We start from the raw sequence: 27,610 nt of genomic DNA, 5'->3' as shown, positions 1-27,610 counted from the left end.
GTGAAGAAAAATCAGATAAACAAAAGTTGTTTTTGATTTGGAGAATATGCAGGGACTGCTTGCCTCTCAAGTGCCAACAATGTTATAGTCAACAAATGAGTGATCACTGCACCCAGCTCACATCTGTTGGAAATGGGAGTCAATTAAGTCCTATTGGACTTAGTGTGCCTGACACTGCAGTGCTCTATCATGCAGAAGGTAATGTTCCGCTTGTTCATTGTCTCCCTCAGAAGAGTACTGCTAATCTCTAAGCTCTTTAGTGGCCATCATCTCCCCTCCGAGGTGCTCCTGTTGTACACTCTGTCTTGAGTGCAAGACCTCTTGTCCCATCTCCACACCCCTCATCAACGACAAAAGCAATTTTGCAGATAGAAGCATGCTGGTAAGTACTTTCAGTTCAAGAGTAGAGAAAATCTGGGTCTTTGTGCAGCCTGTGAGATCTTGGATTGCCTTTGTGAACTGTGACCTGCAGGGACCACTTTTAAGGTCACCTATGATCACTTCTAATTCCCAGAGATGACTGTGATCAAACAACAGTGAGCAATGACATGACAAGGTTGATTGTGACTAGGCCTTGTATCTCACACAGTTGGTCACTGCATCCATTGCATATATGGGATACTATGATTACCAACGACTTCAATCTTCAAGTAAAAGTGCCAGATCAATGCATTTGTCCTTTGAAGGGCCTCGCATAAATTACCTGTAGAACCTGTGTTCATAAAGAAAAAGACATTTATTCCACATCAGGTGCAGTTGCAACTATTTTTCATTTCCATTGCATATGTATAATTTTCCTGAGTATGGAAGGCAGGTCATTGTTTGTTTGACATTGTGAGTCACAGTCTCAGTTGAGCAATCATGAGGCCCTCCCAAACCTCCATGTGCTTGTTTCTTCCTCACACTCCCCGTCAAAGCACGTGTTCTACATGTTCCCAAGTACCTCTGTCAATTATCACTTCTTCTCCCAACATCAGTTCCTGAGCATCGGCCCTACAACTCAGTCAAACTAACCATCAAGCTGCACTTCCCCTATGAGGCCAGGATGGCCGTGACTAATGACCCTCCATCCTATATTAACCCATGTCCTCCAATGCATTATAGTCTCCCTTTTTCTATCGAGATTCCCTGTTTGTCCTTTCTGTATCCCAGCAAGCTGCCTCAGGTTGTCAGAACTCACTTCCCCAAGTTCCCTACCAGAGCAATAGCTTCTGATAGCCTGCCTTGGCTTTCATTGAGCTGACTCCAGGATTGACCATGGCTTGACCCCTTGCCTATTTGAACAGACAACCCCAACTATTCAGTGACTTGGTCTTTGACTGATCTCCGTAAAACTCCCCAACTAACTTATCAGTAATCCATAGACCTGTCATGAGGCACTTGCCATGTGGGATAATCATACAGCAAATCCCAATGGGTTTACGTGCGGATGCTCCCTTGTCCTCAGAGACTGTGTATGGTTTGATTTGAATGATTTATTGTCACTTATATTTTACAAATAAATGCAGTGAAAAGTATAATATGTGGTCACGCTCCGGCCATTTCCCTTGGAGGGATTTGGCACCATTGAGAGGGGCCTAGCAAGAAGGAATGTCTCTGCCCTTGCTGTGATCTAGATAAGGTCCACATTCGGATCAATTTCTATCAGGCCACCTGAATGTGGCCAAGGCAGGGTTGGCATTGGTTATTGGCAAATAGACAGGCAGGCAGCTGCTGTTACTAAATTCCTCTCAATTAATAAATTTGAGGTGTAGAGGCTAGCATAATGTAAACTTACTGTGAAAGACAATAATGGATTCTATCTGCCCACTATTGGGGAGATCAAAACAACAATTTTGTTGAAGAACATTCATTCAAATGATTGTCCTGTCCTTAGTCCTGAATGTAGTGCATAAATTTATATCCATTATCACTCATTTTTCATGTGATTTTCACACATCAACAATAATATCACAAAGAAAAAAATCAATCTATTCATATTCTTTAGCACTGCATGTGAATATGTTCCTTCCCTATGAAATAGAAGCAGCCTTTCTAAGATCTAATCTGATATTCTGTCCCTCATGATTTGGCTAATTGTACGTCTATTATATTTTGACAAGCTGACTTGCAGGAAGCTTTAAAGTTAATACTGTCTCACCTGACAAATGGCAACAGGAAGTTGAAGAGACATTTGAGACTTGAGCAGTGGAAGAGTTTAACTGAAATTCACAGAGTATGTAGATGACAGTTTATCTCCTTACTGGATACTGTTAATGTTAATATTGCCAGCATCAATTGCAGTGCTCTATTTGGTATTCATGAGAGGTGGAAATCAATTTTAAGTACTAGAGGGAGTTTGTCATGTTGAATCTGGATGCAATTAGACCTCTACTACTTAGCATATGGTTTAAACTGCATTGAGACTTACAACTGAGGTGTGCATTTAGACTTGGTGCCATGAGGATCTTAGGGTCAGTTGAATAGTTCGGCATGATGATGGCCTTTTCCTTTTGATGTCACACTGTAGAAGCAGGACTGGACTGCTGCCTGCTCCTTTAACGCTCTCATAAACCCAATGCATTTTCATGCATTGGGGAGGTATTTTTTTCTGTGAGGCAGATTCTTATCAGGAGTTCTGCCATGAAGAAGGACCTTGCAAGTTCTGGAAACTGGAGTAAGGAAAGTTGTTGGTGGAATATCTGTGCTGCAGTATCAAACCTGAAGGCAAGCAAATGTAGAAAAGAGTTTTAAAGATAGAGAAACATAGTTCTTTTGCAGGCCTCATCCTTCATTAACATAATAGGGGGCCTTACCAATAGTAAAACCAGTCATTGGACATTTTCTAGCAAATAGCTGGAGAGGGCAGTGAAAATAACAACAGATGGGAGGAAAATGGAGCAGAAAACTGTGGTCTGTCTATTTAAATTCAGGGAAAGGAAAACCAACAGTCGTCCCAGAGGAATGGAAGGTCACTGGCCAAATACCATGTGGTATTACAGAGTGAAATCCAGACCTCTGTACCTATTTCAGAAAATTTGGTTAAAAATAAGTTTCCTAAAGTTTACTCTGTTTAAATTGTAACCGAGAAACTTTGTGATATAATTCTTACACAAATTATGTTTGTTTTAAAGCAAAGAGAACCTGGAAACACCTGATGATGATGGCTGTACATTGGTACGAAGTCCTGAAGGTATAAATTATTCCTTTTTTAAGCCTCATCCATCTATGATACATTAAAGTAAAGAGCTGCCCATGGTAAATATTGATATTGTTCTGAATTTACCCAGACATAGCCCAGCAGGAAAGTAGAGAGACAGTTTTGGAAACGGCCATTTCTGTGCAATTGAATACCGAAAGCATGTATGATGATAATCCAGGACAAAAAGAAGAAAGGAGTGAACAACTGGACACACAGGTATGAAATAGTCATTCACTGCTCTTTGTGTATTACATTTTGATCCAGTTTTACCTTTTTCTCCTTCCCCCAGACATGATCTGTTATTTTCAGCAAGGAAAGTTGACAAAGGCGTCATTACCTCTTCGACTGCTCAGGCCTAGATATTCACAGCAGTATTGGTGGTCTCAATGCTGGGAATTCTTTCCCCATTTCCAGCATCAGCTATTTTTGCTGGAGCAGGATAAGTGCACAGATAGCAATCCCACACCCTGTACCCAACACAGCCAGCTCCATTATATGCTTAGGCATATCGTAACAGCTTAGGCATATCCCAAACCCCACCCCTTACACAATTATCGAGGAAATAGGCCAGCTTCTGGATGAGTCAAAGTTCACAACCCCTTAGAGCAGTTGTGACCCATAGTTGGGATTTGGGAAATTTATAAGGGCTATGTTGAAAAGGTCTTACATGTGCTCTTCTTTCATAATAAACAAAACGCCTGGCCATCTGCTTCTACTGAAACCGTTCCCAGCTGGCCTCATTATGAATGTTTGGCTGAACTCCAAGACACTCAAACTCATCAGCTCAGCAAGGTGTCCACGCAACCAAGAGAAGTGTTTACTTTGCTTGATAGCCATCTTTATGTCGTTATAGTAAATTATTTTTATTGTGCTCTTCTGTCAATGTTGAAGATTTATTTGGATAATATTAAAGAAATATGAAGTGCTTAAAGCTTCTGTTACTAATACTAAATTTGGCTTAGCTGATTGACACATTTATAGAAGATACAGCAGATTTTTATCGAAGAAAATTTTCAAATCGGTGTTTTGTTTCTCAGCATTTCAATTCTTGCCATTGTTATTATGTGGACAATGTATTATATGGACAATTCTCCATGTAGAGCAACATTGGTGAGTGGGTGTGTAGGGAGCATGGAGGACACATTGGGAACAATGTGAGTAAGTGGGGGTGAGGGTGGGTGAGGGCTAAAGAATATAATCACTTTTAATGCAATTAGAACAAAGCCCCGGATAACTGAAGAGCCCTTTCTAACCAACTTGACTTGGCACCGGCCATCCATGTAGCTGCCTACAACCTACTTGCTGGGTCAGCGGACTTGACTGTATCCTGTCCCAACCTTTCCTGAATGAAGAATGGAAATAATGGTACCTTCTAAAGTGAAACAGATCTGTCCAGTCAGAAAACCTGGCTAGCTCAAGCTAGCCACCGCAGTAGCAAAAATCTAGCCACCAGTTTCTCCACAACAAAGTGATCGGTGTCTTGTTTCACCTGATGTTATTCCTGAAAAAGTCATAACCCAGACTGAAATTTGGTTTGAAAGTTTTTTTTTAAATTTAACAAAGTGATCTTATACTGAAATACAAACATGCAATGCTTGAAATTCAAGTTTAACAATAAAATATAACTTTATTAGATGAAAGTAATTAAGATAAAGTAGAGCAAAACAAACCATTTACACAAAGTTAAAGATTTTGAACAAAGAGTGAAATGCAATCCCGTATATTCCAAAAAAGCACTCATTTAGCATACTCACACCACAGGTTAGTTCCATCCTATGTTGTATCTGGGGAGCTAAATGTAAAAAACACAGAGAATACTGAAAAAACTCAGCACGTCTGGCAGCATCTGTGGAGAGAGAAAAACAGTGTTAACATTTCAAGTCTGGTATGACTCTTCTTCTGAGCTTAATTTAACTGTGGCTTTAATTCTCCCTTTTGAAAATCTGATCATCTCTTCCTAGAACCTTCATAAAACTAAGCTTTGACTTTCTCAGCATGATATAAGAATTAGAAATTGATTAGCTTTATTGTCACGTCCTCAAATGAGTACAGTGAAAAGTGTACAAGTCGTCACTTATGGAGCTGTATAATGCACCTAGGTGCAAATTCTTAAATTATAAATTTTAGGGGAAAAAAAATTACAAAAATAAAGAAATAAAACATCCAGTATAACTCTTTCAGGATTATAATCAAACACTTCTGGCCTAGAACTTCTAAACTAGACATGTTACACTGAGATAACCAATTTTTTAAGAGTTCTAAACCTCCTTCTTTTCTCAGGGGCAACTGTTTGACACTTTCATCTTCAGCCAAGACTTCTGCAAACTGCCCAAGCTATAACTGAAAAGTTCTGGGGGTCTCTCATAAACTCCAAAAAAAATCCAGAATCCTTTTACATCTGAATGTACAACACTATTTATTTTTTTCTCTTGTATCTTCTCCTAATATAAACAAAAACCAATTATTCCCCAGGAAGTCTCTCCAATACTGTATTTAAAAGAAATCATCGTGACTACAGAAATATTTACAAGTTAGTCATTAAACCCCCTTAAACACAGATAGATCTTATATACCGTTACTTTAAAATTCAAAAATACACTGTAACTGGTATTAAAATGGATGTCAGTCACACAACATACATCACAGTGGGCAGTCCATATCTGTGAAACTTTCCTATAAAATAGTGAAACACATTAAATGTCATTAACAACAGCTGTTTGTTGAGGTTTTTCAAGTGACATTCAACTATGCTAGGGGTCCAAACAAAGTGAAGATTTTTATCTATAGTAAGCACATGGAAATGCAGCTCGAGAGAGACTGTTCAGTAAGTGAAGATTTCTTTACATCTTACACACACTCCAGTCCCCCATTTGTCACATGACCATAAACAGTAGAAGACATGATAGCGTTGATGTCTTATTTGAAGGCTGGACCAGTACTGAGGTAAGTTAAATGCTTCAGTTCTGATGAAGAGTCATCTTGAAATATTAACTTGGCTATCGATCCACAGACGCTGCCAGACCTGCTGTGATTCTCCAGCAATATCTGTTTATGTTTCAGATCTCCAGTGTTTGCAGTTCTTCGTTTTGAGTTAAATGCTTTCCATTTTGATGCTAATCAGGTCCTGCTGTAGCAATGCCCATTGAAGTTTGTAAACAGGTTCCCATTTGCACCTCCTTCCCCCACCTTCCAGCAAAAATTCCATCTCCATTCCCAACTCTTTCGCCTCTGCCGCATCTGCTCCCAGGATGAGGCATTCTACTCCCGTACATCCCAGATGCCCTCGTTCTTCAAGGACCGCAACCTCCCCCCCGCCTCCGCCGCAGTGGTTGAGAATGCCCTCGACCGTGTCTCCCGCATTTCCCATAACTCATCCCTCACACCCCATCCCAGCAATAACCGCCAAAAGAGAATCCCCCTCGTCCTCACATACCACCCCACCAACCTGCGGATACAACGCATCATCCTCTGACACTTCCGCCATCTACAATCCTACCCCACCACCAAAGACATTTTTCCATCCCCACCCTTGTCTGCCTTCCGGAAAGACCATTCCCTCCAGGACTCCCTTGTTTGCTCCACACTCCCCTCCAACCCCACCATACCCGGCACTTTCCCCTGCAATCGCAGGAAGTGATACACTTGCCCCCATGCCTCCTCCCTCACCTCCATCCCAGGCCCCAAGATGACTTTCCACATCAAGCAGATGTTCACCTGCACATCTGCCAATGCAGTGTATTGCATCTACTGTACCCGTTGTGGCTTCCTCTACATCGGAGAAACCAAGCGGAGGCTTGGGGATGGCTTTGCAGAACACCTACACTCGGTTCGCAACAAACAACTGCACCTCCCAGTCGCGAACCATTTTAATTCCCCCTCGCATTCCTTAGACCGCATGCCCATCCTGGGCCTCCTGCAGTGCTACAACAATGCCACCCGAAGGTTGCAGGAGCAGCAACTCATATTGCGCTTGGGAACCCTGCAGCCCAATGGTATCAATGTGGATTTCAAAAGCTTCAAAATCTCCTCTCCCTCTACTGCATCCCAAAACCAGCCCAGCTCATCCCCGCCTCCCCAACCTGTTCTTCCTCTCACCTATCCCCTCCTCCCACCTCAAACCACACCACCATTCCCTACCTCCTAACCTCATCCCGCCCCCTTGACCTATCCGTCCTCCCCGGACTGATCTATCCACTCCCTACCTCCCCACCTATACTCACCTCTACAAGCTCCATCCCGCCCCTTTAACTTGTCTGTCTCCTCTCAACCTATCTTTTCCTCTATCCACCTCCCCCTGTCTCCACATTTATTTCAGAACTCTCTCCCCATCCCCCTTTTCTGATGAAGGGTCTAGTCCTGAAACATCAGCTTTTGTGCTCCTAAGATGCTGTGTTCATCGAGCTCCACACTTTGTTATCTCGGATTCTCCAGCATCTCCAGTTCCCATTATCTCTGATCCCATATGCAGTAATTGTCTCTTTTTACTGTTAACGAGTTTCTATATTTATATATATTATCATGGTCTTGACTCTTCATGTAGCTAAATGGCTTGTGTCTGTGTAGCAGTGTCTGTGCAATTCTGGATGAAGATTACTTTGAATATGTATTGTTTTGCCTTTAAAGCCTCAACTCAGGATCACCCTCGGGTATCCCTCACAGCCTGTGTGGATATTTGTATATTTCTCTACCGTTCTGAGGAAGGGTCACCGGACCCGAAACGTTAACTCTTTTTTCTCCTCCACAGATGCTGCCAGATCTGCTGAGCTTTTCCAGCAACTTTGTTTTTATATATATTTCTCTAGTTGTCTGATTAATTCCTGATTAATAGGCACCCACAATTCCGTCCTTTTCTGAGGCTGTGACCAAGGAAGCGACTATTATTGCTGGTTCTTGGTCCTGGCTCTAGTTTCCAGTGGCCAGTCAGTAAATTAGATTCTAACAGCTAAACTGCGTACTTCCGTATGAAACCACCGCCTGTTTTCCTGCAAGCCTTTGGATAGCATTTTTACCTGGACTCATTGGCATCCATACAGGCAGTGAGCTTCACATTCAGTAGTCTAACCAATATTAACAAGTGCATCACTACAAATACATGGGAATCAATTCTAATCTAAGGATCAGTGTAAACCCTAATACCACAGTCCCAAACAGTCTGCCATCACTACGCATCTTTCAGTTCAGCTTCACTGGGATTTACTTCCCCTTGGGAAGCAGGTATCTCAGCAAATCCTTGTTAGATCATTGCTTATCTTAATCCATTCCCAACAGGGAGTGCAGCTGCTAGTTATCACCGAATGTCTGATTATCAGTGGGGCCCCAGGGATAAAAGCCAAACCTCACGTGTTATTCACTGGATAATAAATGTGACTGCACTGGTATTGAGTTTCACTAGTGGGTACAAAGTAATCTCCTTCCTCTTCCATTTATGTCATTGGTTCATGGAAAGTGCTGGGCAAAATGGCGCGGTTTAGGGTGGTATTAAAACTGTACTCATCCCTAGCCATAATGAGTGTGGACATTCTCTGTCCTCAAGCACCAACCTGTATATTTGGACATGTAAAACTCCTTTATTGCAATCTATTCTCTCCTTGATCTCTGTATTCCTAACTGTTTTGCTGTCATGATGATTTAATTCACATTGAATTTAAAATTCACTTTGAGCATTGCTTTGCTCAAAATCATTTAGAAGTCAACAAGCTTATTATAGCTAACAATTGTAATTTATTAATAAACACCGAATTGCACTAAAAATTGTTCCAGCAATTGAAAATCCCCTAATTTTAAAACCGAATGTTAAAAATGAATCAGTGAGATTTCTCTGTGCTGCTCGTATCCTTTAACACTTCACATTCCTGACTGCAAGTAGCATCACTTGAGTTCTTATAGAACAGGTATTGTTAGATCCATTGTCAACTGACTTGATTCCTCAGAATTGTGGTTGCCAAACACATCAGTAATATTATAGTTTCAATGATCCTGAAAAGGGAGAGCATGGTGGGCACTGGTTGTCACCCATTAGTCCTTATTATCCTTTGTGTTCCCATACTTTTTGATCTGTGACCAGTGTTTCAACTGCCTTTCCTTTCCATATCCCAGTGCAATGTCACTGGGTACCAGGAGCTTCACATTAAAATGCCAAGCCTGATTTTGCAAGGAGGACCTAGCCATTCCTCTATTTTCCTGAGATGGTTGCAAATAGGATAATAATCAGTCAGCCTTAGCTTTGGCTACTGCAGCTTTCTGGTGCCACGGTGAGGTTCCAAGTTATTTTTTTGAGATGGATATCGCCTCGCTCTGAGGTAATGTGCATTCTTGCCTGCTGCAACCAATCATGTAATAGTGCCCTATTCCAAATGCAAACCTACTTTACAAGTATATATGTATTTGCTTTCCTTCCACTTTTGGACTGCTACAAATTCTATGGCCTATCCTAAACTAGCTTTTAAAAATGATTATCTAAGACCAAACAATGTTCAGGATACTCAGTTTGTTTAAAGTATACATTGTTCGAATAACTCACTGTAATTATTTCATGATTGCAGACTGTGTGTTTCTTGGGACTTCCTAGGCTGCTGCATTCTCTGGGAGTTGACCACATTGAAATTGCTTCTTATTTAACTTTAATATGAGAATTTGAAATTTAAATATGTATGGAGCTTCACCTGGAGTTGTCACAATGTTTTTTAACCTTAAAATCACTCTGTCATTCTTACCAATAACTTGAATTATTAAATCTAGATATTTACCCCTGGTTCTGTGTCTTACTGGTAGGCCTTCAGATTAATTGTCAAGTTTCTCCAAACTGAGTTTCCTTCTCTTGTTTGGAATTCAGATCACTTGAAATATTGTTTCTAAATTCCAATTAGCAGCATCTGATATTAAAGTAAATTTCCCCTTGTCTTTTGAGATCTATGGCAGAAACCAGAATCTTTAAATTATGCAGCACAGCTTTAAGTCAGAGGTCTGTACAATCCAATGTAGAATCTGTTTTCATTACTTTAAAAATTAAAACTTAATATACTCCTCCTTTAATCTAAATCATAAATCACTCTTCAAGTGCACACAAAAAGTTTGTTTGGCCACAAAATAGCACCAGCTCTTAAGAAGAAGAAAACAGAAAGAAAAATATTATGACACCAAACAACAATAAAACCATGTACAAAACAAACACAAGGTGTCAAACTACAACTACTTTTGTGTGACACAGATTCTGGTTTGGAATGCACACAATTACAGGGCTGCTTGCCCAGCGTATTTCTTTCTCACTTATTCCAGGACAGAACAAAGAATAGTTTTAACAGTGGTACAAATTCAGTAGCAGCCATTCACAGAATCAGGCCAATATTCCAAACTGGTTAATTTTTGATTCTTTTGCTGATGTCCATAGCCCGTGATACTCAGGTGTGCATTTCGTTCCAGACCTTGAGCCCTTCTGTTTCTCTCTGATCGGGCTGACTAAGCTTATTGTGGCCTTCTCTTCTGTCTCATCAAAACCGATAGGCAGTTGCACCTTTGGATCAAACTGAAATGTGACCACATAGCTCTTGCCCTTGTATCAGTTTCCTATTGTTAAGTCTGGCTTCTCCAGTTTTTTGGAAGTGAATGGGGACACAAATTCCTTTCCAAGCCCTGTCCTCTGTCCTGGATACAAAGCCCTTTTTCCCCTTTTGTGGAATGTGGAATACGTAACGAGTTCTAGTCCAAAACACTATCAACAAAATTCATTCTGTTATTAATTCAAAAAACTTGTATCAAGAAACAAAACAAGTCATCTGTAATAACATAATTCCTATTATTTGCACTTTCATACATACATTACGTGTATGTTGTCATCCCTCAGACTCATGGCAAGAACCTGCACATGGAGTCTTTAATGTGGTTTCTGACAATAATATGATTCTGCTAGTATGCTACCTCCTTTTGAAGTACTGGTAAGCAAACAGTTCAGCAACCCCTTTAAACGGGTTTTGTTATTGCAAATAAAAGCAAAAACTTTAAAGGAAACATACTATATTAAAATTTTGATTTTGGGAGTGATTGTGTACTGCAGCCAGTGTGGGTCCTGTTGGTCACTTAAAGCTTCAAGGGTTTCATTGACTTAGGAGAGAATATGTATTCAGAATTCTATCCACTCCCCTCATTTATAATATGATCAAACATTCAACATTTGATGTTCCGGCTCACTTAATTCTTTGTCCAACAGCACCTTAGCAACAAAATATTCTTCAAATATGGGATCACAATTTTTGTTTTTTAAAGCCACACGGATCATCTTCTGTTTTGATGCCAAATGTTATTAGGCATTCATCTGCTTAAATTGCTAAGTGTTTACAGATTTTTTTTGTAAGTTACTCTACTTATCAAGCATAAGAGATAACAAAGTGTGAAGCTGGATGAACACAACAGGCCAAGCAGCATCTCAGGAGCACAAAAGCTGACGTTTCGGGCCTAGACCCTTCATCAGAGAAGGGTCTAGGCCCGAAACGTCAGCTTTTGTGCTCCTGAGATGCTGCTTGGCCTGCTCTGTTCATCCAGCTTCACACTTTGTGATCTTGGCTTCTCTAGCATCTGCAGTTCCCGTTATCTCTACTTATCGAGCATGCTGGTTATCCAGAGTTTTTGTGACATCCTTTCACTCGGTGGGTATGCTACATGTATCTCATCAAAGTCATAACAATCACGGTTTCAGGTCTGATCACTGGGAGCACTTTATTCATCACTACTTGTCAATTAGAACAATTATCAATGATAACTGTTCTCTATTTGCTATGATCTGAACAAGTAAATTTTGAACTGCCTGAATTATAACAGACCTTGTAATAACAGGCAATGACCCATTTGGAGCCAGTGGGTAATAACAACATGTGATAAAATGCAGGAAACTGCTGTGACTAATTAAATTATGGATAAAATAAACAAGATAAAATAGAAATTTATGGGAAGTATGTTATATCAGATTGTTTTTGATACACGTTTTGTGAAATAAACCGTAATATATTTAAAGAAGGAATGAATTCTTCTGGTAGTGTTTTGGACTGGAATTCATTATGTATGTTATTACCTTGAAATTTCTTGATTTGTAATGTGATATATTGGGGATGAGGAATATGACATTGGACATCAGCCCTCCACAATATATGATGTAGAAGCGGGCAGTTGTGTTGTATGTGGGAGAACAGATATTTCTGCGGATTTGCCACAATAATATACTAAGATTTATAAAAGTCTCATTTTTTGCATTAGTTCCAAAACTCTGTGTTAATCTGCATAACATATACCGCAGATGGTTGGGTTCTGTTGAGTCAGATAACTTGAAGTTTACTTATAGCACTATTTATATAACTATTTATGAGGCTACAATATTACAGACCTTACACATATAATTTGGGTTCTATGCTTACTAACGCCACCGTACATTACACAAAACCACGTGACTACATTGGCTGTATTACACAAAAGGAGTGACTGAAGGTGAGACAGTTATCTATAAACTGGAATGTTATGCATCATTACATTGTATGACAATCTTGAAGTACAGATCTAGCTGGCCTGGAAGCGATGACATTACATAATATTCCACCTTTTTTCCTTTAAAGAGTGGAAAGCTTTTCTCAATAAGATGTACAAGGATGCATTTTTTATAATTCTGTCTATACATTCAGATCATGCTTTAGTTGGTGTATGACACAATCAGAACTAGGCCTTCGATAGTTATCCTGACTTGGTGGTGTATCTTTGCTTCTGGGTGTCCTATCTGTCATTTTGGATAATTACGTATCATTTATTATAACTGTTTGGTTACTTTCCAGCATGACATTTTCTCAATCCAAGTCATCATCCTTTGTAACAATGATTGATTATATGCAGTAACTGGAGGAGGGACTGGAGAGGCTGGGATTTTTTTTCCTGGATCATCAGAGGCTGAGGGTTGATCTTATTGAGATTTATTAAATCATGAGGGCTCAGATAAGACAAATAGCCAAGGTCTTTTCCCTAGGCTAGGGGAGTCTAAAACAAGAGGACACAGGTTTAAGTTGAGAGGGGAAAGATTAAAAAAAGGACCTGAGGGACAATTTGTTCACACAGAGAGTGGAGCATGTATGGATTGAGCTGCCAGAGGAAGTGGTAGGGGCGAGTGCAATTATAACATTTAAGAGACATTTGGACAGGTACATGAATCAGAAGGGTTTAGAGGAATATGGCTCAAATGCAGGCAAATTAGATTTTGGATATTTAATCGATATGGACAAGTTGGACTGAGGGTCTGCTTCTATGCTGTCTGACTGTACGACTGAGTGATTGGATATGTCATCTATTTCTTTGCAGCAGGTGACCACTGTGTGTTAATGTAATGTGACCTGGGCTGGACACATTGTCAGAATACCTTCTCACAAACCCAAGTACTTGTATGAAAGTCTTAAATCCAGCAGCTTTGCCATCATTCAAGTTAGGACAGTCTGTACACTCATTGATTTATGCATGTGCTTGTACCATTTTCTTTTTTCTTTCCAACAGTGTGTCACACACATATGATTAGGTGGTCAGATTGTAGAAGGGATGAAATGCATGGATCTGTCTCCTGAGAGCCTCTGATGATGACAAACTGGTGACTACAGGAGCAGCATGTAGAATTAACATAGCTATCTGAAAATCTTGACAAGTCGCTTTACATTTAATGACCATGGACGTCTCAGCATGATTAGTGTGTTCTCTACAATCAATTTGCAGTATATAGTGAGTAGAAGAGGTAATATGTCGATACATCTTGGAAAGGTGCACAAGTATACTATGGAATATTGTCAGGCACAATTTGCTGAGGTACACTGAACAAACTAAATATAATGGTCAATGTGCCAAAGCTGATTCATCAATCAAAAGGAAATTTGATGAAATAATTGGTCACTAGAATGTGATTGTGTCCTTTGACATGGAAAATATCAGTCACTAACTTCTACAATTGCTCAGAAGGAATCTCATTTCAAAGGAAAGGTTCTCTTGATTGTTGAGGTTGATGGAATGGAAATGCGTCACAGTGGCTCAGTAGTCAACACAGATGCCTCACAGCATCAGGGAACTGGGTTCAATTCCAGCCTTAGGTGACTGTCTGTGTGGAGTTTGCATGTCCTCCCCATGTCTGTGTGGGTTTCCTCTGTGTGCTTGAGATTCCTCCCACAGTCCAAAGATGTACAGTCTAGGTGGTTTGGCCATGCTACAGTGCCCAGGGATGTTTAGATTAGGTGGGCTAGACATGAGGAAATGCAGGGGTAGAGGGGTGGGATGCTCTTTGGAGGGGCAATATGGACTTGTTGGGCCAAATGGCCTATTTCCACACTGTAAGAACTCTATGATAAATAACTTTTTAACTGATCAATGTCTTTATTGATGCCAGGTCACTATATGGATTCATGAGCCAATCTCTTGTTTTATTTCCATCCATGGACTTAAGTTATGTGATCTACCATGTCTTGGCATAGATCTTATCAAATTATGATTTTGTTTTGCATTCTTGGAGAGCGTCAATTCATCATGAATGACTAGAATGAATGTACTAGTTCAGGGGCCTGTTTTCTGTGTTAATGGCATGTGTTGATGATTTTCTGAGGTGTCGCAGTTGCTTATCATCTGATAAATCTACACTGTTTGGCTGTGACCAAAAGCATGAGATCAGCGTTAAGACCATCTTCCAGTTCATTTCAATAAAACCACTTGAAGGTGTAAAGGAACATCTTTGTTCCTAGCAGGGTTTGGAGTCAGCTAATAGCATCAGACATAGTCATTTGGAACCTGGTTTGTGTTATATTTCTACATTTTACTATTGGATCTGTAAAATTGGACAATGTAGTCATACAGGTGCATTTGTGAGAGCTTTTTGAAAGATTATTTCTAATGGCTTTTGGTCACTATAAAGTGCTTGCCAAATAAGTTTGTATGAAACCAACACATTCTGAAAACTAAAGCGAAAAGAGTCTCTCTTTTAACATTGGAGTAGTTAGCCCAAGCTGTCATAAGGATCATATAACCAAATACGATAGGCTTCTTATGATATGTTAGAGTGTATAAGGCCTTTCTGGGATGCATTTACTCTCAGAGTGGTAGTTATGGAGCAATTGTAGTATGGAAATACACACTCACAGGATAATATAACATCTTTGAGAGACTGGAAAAATGAAATGTCTGGAGTTACAGCTGACAGATTTGGTACCTCATGGGTCCTGACAATATGTAGATCTAGGCATCTTCATAAACTTACAGTAACTAATGCATCTGTTTTCACATGGTAAATATTGATGTGCCCCGCTGAGAATCTGTGTATACATTCAAGATGGATAATGCTAAGGCATGGGATGTTGAACTATGCAAGTAGTTAACATATCCTATATGGATAACATTATGCTATGCCCAGTTCCTTGAGTGCAACTTGTTTAAGATGCATAAAGGGAAAATACTTGCTGTTGCACAAGTGTTGATTTTGGCATACAGTCCATGTTGTCTTTTGGGGTATATCTCTCAGATTGAGGTAATAGGCTTCAGTTTTTTTTATGACATCCATGTGGAATGTCAAGTTTACCAATTGTACCATCTGAGTGCAGTCTGCACAATAACATTACAGTTACCTCTTTTTGACATGCTTATGTACAGCAGATGGAACTTTGGACATTTCTTTAGCACTGTTCTTAGTTGACTGTTCTTCATATGCTGCTCTAGAGCATTTTGTTGTAGTTCGGGTTGCTGTGGGTGATTAAGGTAAAATGTGCAAGAAATACAATGTCTTCTTGTAGCCTGCATATGTTACAAAATGCTGGACACTGTCTTGGGCTTTAGACAAGCTACATCTCATGTAAGATTTGGATGTCCCGCTGAACCTGTTGATGGCTGTAATAGTTACTCCAGAATTAAACATTTGTTGCTGGCCTGATGCAAATACATTGAACTTTGTGACCCTCTTCCAGTAGAGCACCAATGATAAATTCTTTGGTTTGGACAGAAGAGGTTTTCTGAAAGATCTGATACCTTTGGGTGCAATGACTAGTTCCATAAGCTTCTTAGCCAAGTCAGCTTTAATAAAATTATGTTCTGTATCTTGGGTCAATATAATGGTCAATTCTCTCCAAAAACACAATGGTGCAGTTCATATTCTTCACTTTATACAGGTCACCAGACTCCCAGGTGACAGCTATAAATCAAAGTCTCACAGTTCCTTACAGTGCTACACCTAGCACACATCTCAGCCTTTAGACTTATCATAACCCCTCTACATTATCTGCAATGAGATCATGAACAATTACAACTTTTCAAAGTTTGAATGAGAGCTCAGAAATGTGGGCAAAAGAGATTATTAAATAGTAGTACTCTATATAGATTCCAGACCCATTTACCAAAGTGATTTCAAAATACTTTTCTCTTTCTTGCTCAAACACTACCACAAGATGACTACGGGGCGGAAGTGTACTGACTGGATTGTTAGCTTGCCTTGAATGATTTTGGTGAAGTCCCCTGGTAAATTGGAGCCCAGGTGGCCACGCCCTGCTGGGATTGGCCGCTCAGAGAGAGATGCAACCTCCTCAAGTCCTCGTGACCTGGCGGAGCCATGGCACGGCACCTCTGGAGTATCCAGAGTTAGCAATCCATGGTGTGGTCTGTCTCTCATCCTTCCTGGTGATGGGCAATGGCCCTTACTCATCCCTTGAGCAGTTGGGTAGCAGGTCAAAATCCCTAGGCCTGCTATCGTTGAGCAAATGAACAAGTACATTGATAGCTAGCCTGGGTGAGTGATGATCTGAGCACGTTTTTGTCAGAGACTGCCTGTTTGTACTGGACCCAGCTCCTCACTGCAGCCACCAGGCAGTCCATGGACGTAGCCATATGCTTGCATTGCCAGATACATAACATCAGCCAGACTTTCTACCCTTCTCCCCAGTCTACACAATGTGTCAGCCATCCCAGCCAGATGATCCGCTAGATGCCTATGCAGCTCTGTTAGTCGTTTATAAGTCAGTATGCAGATTCAGCACATATACTGGGATCAGCAGTGGCCTGTTCATGAGCAGTCCTTCAATTGTCAAAGGCCTCAGCCATTCTTCTTCCTTGGACTGTGGGCCTGTTCCAAAGCTGTGCCCACTAGTCTGGGGCTCCAACCCCAATAAATTATGCACCAGGGAGAATGTCAATGCTGGTAGTTGGGAGGTGGGGGGGTCAAGAATGTGTTGGCGAAGCATCCTCTGAGGGTCCAGGCTATTATAGTGCCATAGAGTCATACCACACGGAAACAAACCTTTTGGTCCAACCAGTCCATGTCAAACGTAATCGCAAACTGGTCTCACCTGCTTGCTCCTGACCTATATCCTTACAAACCTTTCCTATTCATGTACTTATCCAAATACCTTTTACGTGTTGTAGTTGTACCCACATCCAGCAATTCCTCAGGAAGTTCATTCCACATGTGAACCATGCTCTATGTAAAAAAAATTGCCCCCATCTCTTTTTTAAATCTCTCTCCTCTCACCTTAAAAATGTGCCTCCTAATCTTGAAATCCTCCATCCTAGGACATCTACAATTAACCCTATCTATGCCCCTCATGATTTTATACATTTCTATAAGGTCACCTTTCACTGTCCAATTCCAGTGAAAAAAATCCCAGCATGTCCAGCCTTTCTTTATAACTCAAATCTTCCATAACTGGTAACATCCTGGTAAATCTCTTCTAAACTCTCTCCAGCTTAATAATATCCTTCCTATAACTGAGCAACCAGAACTGCACACTGTACTCCAGAAGAGGCCTCACCAATGTCCCATACAACCTCAACATGACTTCCAAATGCCTACACTCAAAGGACTGAGCAATGAAGGCAAGTGTGCTAAACACCTTTTTAACCACCCTGTCTACGTGTGACACAAACTTCAAAGAATTATTTACCTGAATGCCTTGGTTCCTCTCATTTACAACACCACACAAGGCCGACCATTAATTGTATAAGTCTTAACCCTGTTTGTTGTACCAAATGAAATACCTCGCATTTATCCAGATTGAACTCCATCTATCATTTTTGCCCATTGACCCATTTGAACAAGATCCCTTTGTAATCCTAGAAAACCTTCTTCATTTTGTACTATACCACCAATTTTGTTGTCATCCGCGCACTTACTAACCATGCCTTCTATATTCTCATCCAAATCATTTATATAAATGACAAACAAAAGAGGACCCAGAAATGATCCCTTTGGATCACTGCTGGTCACAAGCTTCCAGTCTGAAAAGCAACCCTCCATCTTTACTCCCTGTCTCCTGTCAGTAAGCCAATTATGTAAACAATTAGCAAGCTCACACTAAATCCCATTTGACATAACTTTTCTAATTAGTCTACCATGCAGAACCTTACTGAAGTCTAAACTAAAGTCCAACTAAACAATGTCAACTGCTCTGCCTTCATCAATTTTTTTTTGGTAACTTCCTCACAAAATTCATAAAACCATGCTGACTATCCCTAATCAATTTTTGCCTCTCTAAACGTTCGTAAATCCTACCTTTTAGAATCACCTCCAACAATTTACCCACAACCGAAGTCAGATTCAAAGGTAATAGGAACTGCAGATGCTGGAGAAGCCGAGATAACAAAGTGTAAAGCTGGATGAACACAGCAGGCCAAGCAGCATCTTAGGAGCAGTAAAGCTGATGTTTCGGGCCAAGATCCTGATGAAGCTCTTTAGTTCCCTGGTTTCTTCTTCCAACCTTTCTTAAACAGAGGTACAACATTAGCCATCCTTCAGTCGTCAGGCACCTCACCCATAATATAGATGATGCAAATGTTTGACAATTTCCTCCTTTACTTCCCACAACATTGTGGGACACATTAGATCAGATCCCTGTGATTTATCCACCTTTATATTCTCTAAGACATCAAGAATGTCCTCTTCCTGTAATTCTTTCTCAGAGGACTGTTTGCTGGAGTTTGATGAAGTTAGCTTAGGGACACACATTCTCCTAAAGAGCCTTGTCGTTCCTTATCCCTATGTTGTGGCACCTGTAGAGACAAAAGACAAAAGATTGGATAATATAGTACTATCTGTCCCCAGACTTTAATTCAGATGTACCTCTTTCACGAATGGCACTTAGTGGTTGTGCGGAGGTTATCTTGTGAGGTGGTTGAGTATATCTAGTTTTCTCTTCAGTACAATCGTGGACCCATATTTTCTAGCAATCCCTGAAGTCTACTCCTGAAAAAGTCTTGATGACCCTCATGGCAGGCATTCCACCCCTAGTCCGTGATCTCTTATGTTGGTTTTGCACATTCCTCTCCTGCAGAACAACAAATAAATTATGAAGCATTCCATAGGTCCATGAGCACTTGTCCCTGCAGTCATAGATACAGACAGAGATACAGATAGAGAATCCTCGGGGAGACTGCACTCACAGATGCAGTGTCACACCCAATGAGGCATTGATAAAATGCAGAGCAGGCTTATAACTTGTCTCAGACATGCCCAGGTTTCAGTTGGCTTTACTATGCAACATTGACAGGTGTTCCTTGGTTGAAGATAGTAGAATTTTGTCAAGTGTCTTCCCAATATAATGCCCAGAAATTGGAGTTTGGCATGTTCTGACAGGAGACATAAATTGTCTTTCCTGTGCATATATATGTAATGAGCTAAAAATAACAAAAATTCATTAAAAGAACCCACACTGTTATAAATGGAGCCAATGGTGATACTGGACAAGTCGGATCCCAGAGTGAAACCTAGAAATATTGATCTGGGTTTCTGGATTGCTGCATAAAAAGAGCTCTGACTAATTAAGTTGGCACCTCTAAATTGATTATTGTTGTGCCTATTACTTTGTAACATTTATTTATCCATTAGATAATACATAGTAGGCCTGCAAAGTAAACACAACATTAAACCTAGATCACACTACATCTCACAAAGTCTCAACAGCAGCAGAAGTTTGAATGAATGATCATTATGTGTCTCAGAACACTTTCATTGGCAAATTTTGGACATGAATGACCCGACTTTCAGTTTGACTGTTGAGTTTGCATGTTTTACCAGAAGTAAAACCTAATCTATAATTTTGACACAACAGCTATTATTTATGTAAATAAACAACCAGAGATTGTCATTAATTTTACACTTTGTGCAATTGCCTTCTCCACTGTCAATTCATAGTCATTAATATTTCAAATTAGCTATTCCAGTTTGTGGGTAATTTCTATAAGCAGTCTGGGTTTCCTTGGAATCAAATCTCTGACCTTGTCTACATTATCTATTATAATTATCATTTATATTCAAAGCACTACTATTATTATAATTGTACATTCTTCTTGTAAAGTGGTAAACATTGTTTGTCAGAAGTATGCTATTCAATGGAAAACAGTACAATCACATTTGTATAACATGGTAATTTAGCATCTTCACTGTAAAGTATCTGTGAAAGTCTGATTCCAAATAAAAATGAGTACAGTATGTTGATTAAAGGTTTTTATTCTTAAGAGCCTGTCAAATAGATGGTACATCCTGGGTGAAATGGCCTTTTAAAACCTCTTTTCATACTGAAATTATAAATAATATAATAGCTATGCAAATTTTTTTCTCTTTTAAATGTTACAGTCAGTTAAAACTAAATAATGCAATACATTTATGCTTTATTTTGTTCATTTTTGAAATATTTGCTGCAAAGCAATAGATTAATTCAGGTGAACAAAAATTGGGTATTTTTCCTGATTTGTGGCTTTCATCAACATTCAAATTTGAAATTTTTCAATGTCTGTTCATCATCCACTCAAGTAACATGAAAGCTTTAGCCTTTGTGCACAGTGGCAGAATCCTAACCTCTGTATCAGAGTATTATTGGTTCAAGTACCATTCCAGGACTTGAATGTTAATCACAGCCGACACTCCAGTGCAGCACTATGGGAATGCTTTTCTGTCAGATACACTTTGTAATAGATGAGATTTTATAAAGAAGTACCATCTGCCCTTTTTGATGGAGAGAAAAATCCCATGTCAGTATTTGAAAAAAATGAAGGAAGGTTTTGCCAGCCAACATTTATCCCTAATCTGATATCACTAAAAGTGATTGGTAGGGCTCAGTTCATTTCTGTTTATGAGTCCTTGCAGTACCTGAAGCAACAGCTTACAGTTTTCCTACATTACAACAATGGTTGCTTCATCAGGGCTTAATTCTGAAATGCTTTGGGTGTCTATGATTGTTAAAGGCACAATATAGCACAATTATTTCCTTTCTTCTAAAGTACTGAACCAGGGAAGCATACTTGAAAATAATGTACCACTTCATTTAACATTCAGTAGATTTCAGTATGCATCAGATGCCATACATTAACCTTTTCAACAAGTCACAAAATCAGATTTACAAGTAAACAAGTAAAACGGTTTGATGAGCTGTGAGTTAATGTTCAGTTGGATAGTTTAATTCAATTAAGTTGAGATATAAATAAATGATTAATGAATGAATTATATATCATTAATTCTAATCAGTTATCGAATATCCTTTTCAATCTTTCCCTTGTTGAAATATATTCTCGAAGATCAATTTTATTCCTCCCCACCAGGCAGAAATAGGTCAGGTGTGAAGACATAATGTTTACTGACTGTTTTAGACCACTTTTGGCTTTTATTTTGCTGCGTTCAGTAGTCATTGGGAAGAGGCACTTTCTGAATTTTTCTTTAATCTCTCTTGGATTGTGGGTGTCATTGGCTGGATGAACTAGGTTTGATTGAGCCAATGATGCTGTGATAAAATTTTAATTGGGGTTTTGGTGGTCTAGTCAGGGGAAAGAGGTTGCTGGCTGGGCTGCAGACAAAAGAAATTCTCCCAATGCAAACCTTTATCTTGTGACATCAGAAAGAGTAGGGGTTTTCTTCAGGCCCCACAGGCAAGCCACATCACCTCCTCTGCCATGACACCATAACAAACATTCTCCCACAATTTAGTTGATTAGTGGGGAGGCTTCTCTTTGTTCTGACCACCTGAACATCCTTTCGCACCCACTAACCAGCTGCTGTTTTCTGCTCAAGTCGGTTAGCAGCTAATCGGTGACTTGTAAATGTGCTGGACTCAGCAAGTTAGTTTTGCAATCACTTGACTCCCAATCACCTGAAACCAGCTTAGAATTAAATTCAACCACTTGGTGTTCTGTTAACTCTAATTAATGTTTCAAACCTTTCTCTATCTTTTTCATCATGTATGATGCAAAGGCATTTTTAAGAGTGAATATGTTATTTTTATACTTACTAGTGCACTTTACAAATGTTTCTTTTAAGCCCATTGGCCACAGCTGATTTTTTTTTACTGACCCACACATTGTCATAAGTTAGTTGTCACAAATGAAAGAATGTTTTCTTGATGTATTTGAAAATTTTTCACATAAGAAGCAGTCATGGTGTTTAAAGAAATCTTGGGTGAGGCATTGAATAAGTGGTCATACCTGACATGGAGCATGGGGTCATTTTGTTCATGCTGTTAGACTGTAATATTGAAATATTTTGTTTGTACATGTGGATTTAAATTTTCCAAAACTGTTTTTGTTCATCTAGGCTGAAAACATACTCATACCTCCATTATAATTGGATCCAGCAATTGTTTTAAATGTCATTTATTTCAGGAGCATTCTATTTTCATTGCTACGCTTGTAGGTATTCACAAATGTTACATGTTAAATGTGTGGAAATTATTCTGATGAAGGCATAGCTATGTGCAGCTAAATTTATTACGATTTATCTGTCATCTAACAGTACAAATTTATTTTCACAGATGAATCCTCCATTCCATATATCATTGACCACCCCAAGAGGTGAGAAAACTGATTTAGCACCTGTGGGAGAATCATATACTCATGTTATGGAAGAACATGAGAAGAATGCCAGGAAAATCAGTGAGTCATCAGTTAATCAGCAGAATGATTTAGAAGTTGAACATCCTAAGTTTGCAAGTGTAAACAACTATAAGGTGAACGAAGTTAAGCAAGACAAAGAACCTGTGTGGATCAGGATTCCATTGGACAGTAACAAAGATACATCCAATTTGCCAACTCAGAGTCACGAGGAATGTGCAGTACTACAAACAGAGAGTGTTAATGTTGTAGCAAGCAATGGCAATAGAATGATCCAGTCTTCTACATTCTCTTATGATGAAGCAGATTTACTACATGAAAGCGGCCTTCTTGTCTCTCGGGTAAGAGATGAACTTGTTCCGTCACATGGAAGTGATACATCAGCTAAATCTGGACTAGAATTGAATAATTTCTCAGGCAATAGCAGAGACAGTGTCTTTGCTATTAATATGCAAGATAAGGTAATCATTCAGGGGGCTATTGATGAGTGTGACAAGCTCCCTAATAATACACAAAGTCCGATACAATCTCAACAAGAGAGCACAGGTGCTGCAAATGGAAATAATGTAAATGATTATTTGACTGACAACACAATGGCAAGTAGTGAATCAGAGTCCACTCCTGTCTCTGCAGTACGCACCGACACTCATTTGGAATGTGAATCAGATAGAAAGAGCTCTACAGCTCCTGGTTCAATCTTATCAAAGGAAGAAAAGGTTTGCAGTGTAAAAGCAAGTGACACACAAGAACCACCCCAATATTACAGTAAAGCTGAGAAACTGGAAGATGTAAAGCATGGTAATGATTTTCCTGAGAAATCTAATTTAATAAACCAAGAAGCAGAAAATATGCAAGAGCAAATCTCACTTAAACAAGATCTCAAAGTTAGTGCGAAGAACACATTCAGTGAATCTTTAGAAGTTACAAAACATTCACAAATTGGAAAAGAAATGGTCATCAAATTTGAGTGTGCTGCAAACAAACAAAGTTCTTGTGATGTGTGTTCAAATAACAAAATTGAAAAAGACACTGCAGGCATCATGGAATTCATGCAACATACAGATATGCACAGTGATTCGTGTAATGGGAAGTATCAAAATACAGGAGAGGAGTTTGGTACTTGTCTCCAGATCACACCTAGTAAACAGTTGGAATTTGCAAATATATCAAATGATGAGACTGCCACGATGCGTGCAGAAATCCCTAAGCTGCAGGGTTCTTTAGAAAAAGAAAAATATCAAGACTCTTGTGAAGTAGATGACGTTCTGACACAATTACCAGAGACTAAATCAACAAAAGAAGGTATTGTAAATGAGCAAAATAAAAATATAATTCCAGCCATACAAACTGTAGAGCTAAGCACGAGTGCTCCATCGTGTGTTTTAGTGGATACAGTGGTAAAAGAAGCAATTGAAGCAGCTTTGTTTGAAATTAGTGGAGATGAAGGAAGAAGTACAACATTTGTATCAGAAAAAGGGACAGCCATCCAAAATTCGCCAAGTGAAGATCAATTTTCAATGTCAATTCAGAAGGGGTCCACATCTTTTCATTTAACATCAAAACATGAACAACCTTCCAAAATTCACGATACCCATGAACAAATTGCAAAAGATGCTTTGCAGCTTGGTGAATATGCAACTGAAACAAATACAATGTGTGTACAAATGGGGAAGGATGCATGTGATGCTTCTCAGAAAATTACAGAAGAAGTAGCTTCTTCAATAAGTCTGCAAACAAAAACATCTGTACCAATTTCAGAAGACATAAAACCTCCAGATGTAACTTTTCATTACAGCCAATCTTTAGAAGTTGCAAACAATTTGACTGCAGATTTTCAAGTGGAGAATCAAAGTGGAGCCAAAATTGCAGCAGAAGCTGGGCAAGATGTTAGTGATTCAATGAAGATGCTTCCTGGTTTTCAGGAAGAAACCGACGGAAGAATTTCTTGCAAAATCACTGATACAAGTGACAGCATTATTGAAAATATTTTTGAATCTTTGGATCTTAAAATAACAGACAATTATGAAGTTAAACAAACACATCCAGAAGTTGTAAAGGAGTTGTCTAGTAATACTACTGAGGTCTCAGAAGAAAATGCACATTACAATGAGAGGGAAAAGAATATAGACTTCACACAGAGATGTCATGTTTCAGAATTGGGCTTTACACAAGGTTACAGTGCACCAGATCTTACGGAGTGCATAGAGGTAGGAAAAACAGAACTTAAGGGAGAAGAGGCAATGAGCATAAAGAACAATTTGCAACACTTTGGTGAAACAAATGAACCCAGATCAATTGGAGTTACGCAATTACATAAATTTACTAATATGTCTAAAGCTACAAAGGAAGTTGTGCCAGTTACTGGGCAGATTGTAGTAGAAGAAGCTGACCATGAAACTAGTATAGAGATTGAGGCAGTTAATAAGCAAAAATGTGGAACAGTCAATGAAGTTATTATGGACAGTGAAAGAGAAAGAGCACCAGTAGGTGCCCATTACCTGGAAAGTATGGAAATGTGTCATGACACTCAACGGATGCAAGTAAATGAGAGAAAAAATCAAAATGCAGTAAGGCCTAAAAACTTTGCGAAATTTGGTTCAAGTTCATACATTTCTAGTGAAACAGAGAAGAAAAATGGAGCTGAAACTCCACCACAGAATTCTGAGCCATGTAGCCATCACAAATATGTAGGTCCAGTCATACTGATTAGCAAACCAGTTGAAGGGGATGAGGGAAAGGTGGCAATCAGTGATATCTCCAGTAATATCTATCCCTGTTCAGAAAGGTTAGAATTTGAGGAATGTAATGAGAAAATATTTGAGAATGAGCAGGCAGGTGAAGCTTATGATGGTAATGTTAAGAATGAGGAATTACAGTTACAGAGTGAACCATTTGCAGATGAAGTTAATTTGAAAAACACAGCATGGAAAGCTTACTATTTTGTTTTATTCATTGTGTTTCTAGTTACTGTTTATCATTATGACTTTATAGGATGCTTTGCATTATACCTGTTTACATTGTATTGGTTGTATTGTGAAGGAGGAACAAGCAATGATTCTGTCAAAAAGGAATGATGTAAGTAATAGTATCATAATGAATGCTGCAAGGAAAGGCAATGGTTGCACATATGAAGAACTGAAATTAGGTTTTGGAATTGTTAACCATTTGAGTACTGAAAGAACCATTGCCTGTCAGAATACACACATTGTTTGTTTCACACATCAACAAAATGGTTATCCACATGTCTACCAATATTTCAAGGTAGAATTAATCACATTTTCAAAATACATAATATTTTATAATTGATAACATTCTTAGAATAAACCAAAATAGCCTTCTTTTATTTTTATGATGCTAAACAATACTGGTTAACAGTTAATGTGACAACAATGCCATCAAAATGCCTTACTATAAGTTTTTAAAAAGTGCCTAGTTGAGAAAGCTTTACAGAAAATTGACTTTATGGCCTATTTTCTTCATATAAAGTAATGTGATTGACATTTACTTATTAAAGAAACTCGGCTTAAAATATCCTTTGTGAAGTTCATATGACCATTTTATCTCTTACTTGAGTGCAGTTCAGATAATTTCAGACCAAATTTTTTTGTGCTGTAATAAATTTGTATAATAAACTAGGGTAACATCTACTAAATACTTCAAGTCATATAACTTTAGCCTGTTTTATAGTCAGTGAATGGAAATTTAGTTTGATCTTCTGAATGGTAAAGCATTAAAGTTGTTACAAATGATATAAAACACGTATTTTATTTCTCCTGCCATTTTTAAACATGGTGTTTGTTAGTTAGTTCAGAATTGTCTTTTTCCTGGTGCGACTCAAATGGCTTTCAGTTGTATGTGGAAAAATGAAGTAGAAGTTGTCTTGGAAGAAAGGGAGAGGCAAATCAGAAATAATAACTTTTTTCATAATATCTATACAGCTATAAAAGATTACGCTGAAGAACACCTTCAAAAAGTAATCTTTAAGTGTAAACATTGGGACAATATGATATCACTTGCTAAGACATATGTTTCTCATTTATTTAGCCACCTCACAGCATTTGAAATTTTCCTCGTCCTGGAGAAGTTAATAATCAATTGTCTCTGTGTCTTTAAGAATTTTGTGCTATTAATTGCTGTTTTGTTATTTTCTTCACTTTGTTGCATACTTGTTCTTTGGAGAAACACCTTCAGTTTTTACTTCCCTATTAGCAGATTGCCTATGCTGTATTGCACCCTCCAGAGAAGGTTTGTTATTTAATACTTTTCTTCACTGCATCTGATGTATAATTTTGTTAATAAATATAGTTTCTTGTTGCACCTTCAGCAATTATTTCTTCAGGATTTAAGTCTTGTTATGTAAAATATTGCCTCCCAGCTTCTCCACCATATCACTTCTCTCTTCTTTCAGAAATGTTCTTAATGTTTCCCCATTTTTTCCTCTTATTTCAACATTTGTGAATGATATGGGGCATGGTGTCAGGTATCATTATATTTGCGAATTATATACACATTCACATGGGCAGACAGTGCAGGAAATGATTAGAAAGTTCAGAGCTTTCCTTTTATTTGTTGCATCACTGAAAA

At 38.9% G+C, this 27,610-nt stretch overlaps 1 protein-coding gene across 2 annotated transcripts in view; it reads left to right on the top strand.

The window, feature by feature from the left end:
• ppp1r3ab (protein phosphatase 1, regulatory subunit 3Ab) overlaps nucleotides 1-27,349 on the top strand; it is a 54,014-nt gene extending 26,665 nt beyond the window's left edge. For both annotated transcript variants that reach the window (XM_048548284.2, XM_048548285.2), the window contains exons 2-4: nucleotides 3,114-3,172; nucleotides 3,270-3,397; nucleotides 22,948-27,349. In XM_048548284.2, coding sequence (XP_048404241.2) covers nucleotides 3,114-3,172; nucleotides 3,270-3,397; nucleotides 22,948-26,100 — 3,340 coding nt within the window. In that variant the 3' untranslated portion in view covers nucleotides 26,101-27,349. The remainder of the gene's footprint in view (nucleotides 1-3,113; nucleotides 3,173-3,269; nucleotides 3,398-22,947) is intronic.
• The last annotated feature ends 261 nt before the right edge of the window (nucleotides 27,350-27,610 follow it).

Source organism: Stegostoma tigrinum, chromosome 18 (assembly GCF_030684315.1).
Source record: "Stegostoma tigrinum isolate sSteTig4 chromosome 18, sSteTig4.hap1, whole genome shotgun sequence".
Classification (NCBI taxonomy): Eukaryota; Metazoa; Chordata; class Chondrichthyes; order Orectolobiformes; family Stegostomatidae; genus Stegostoma; species Stegostoma tigrinum.
Note: the sequence above shows the minus strand (reverse complement) of the source record. Positions and strands in the feature narration are given on the sequence as shown.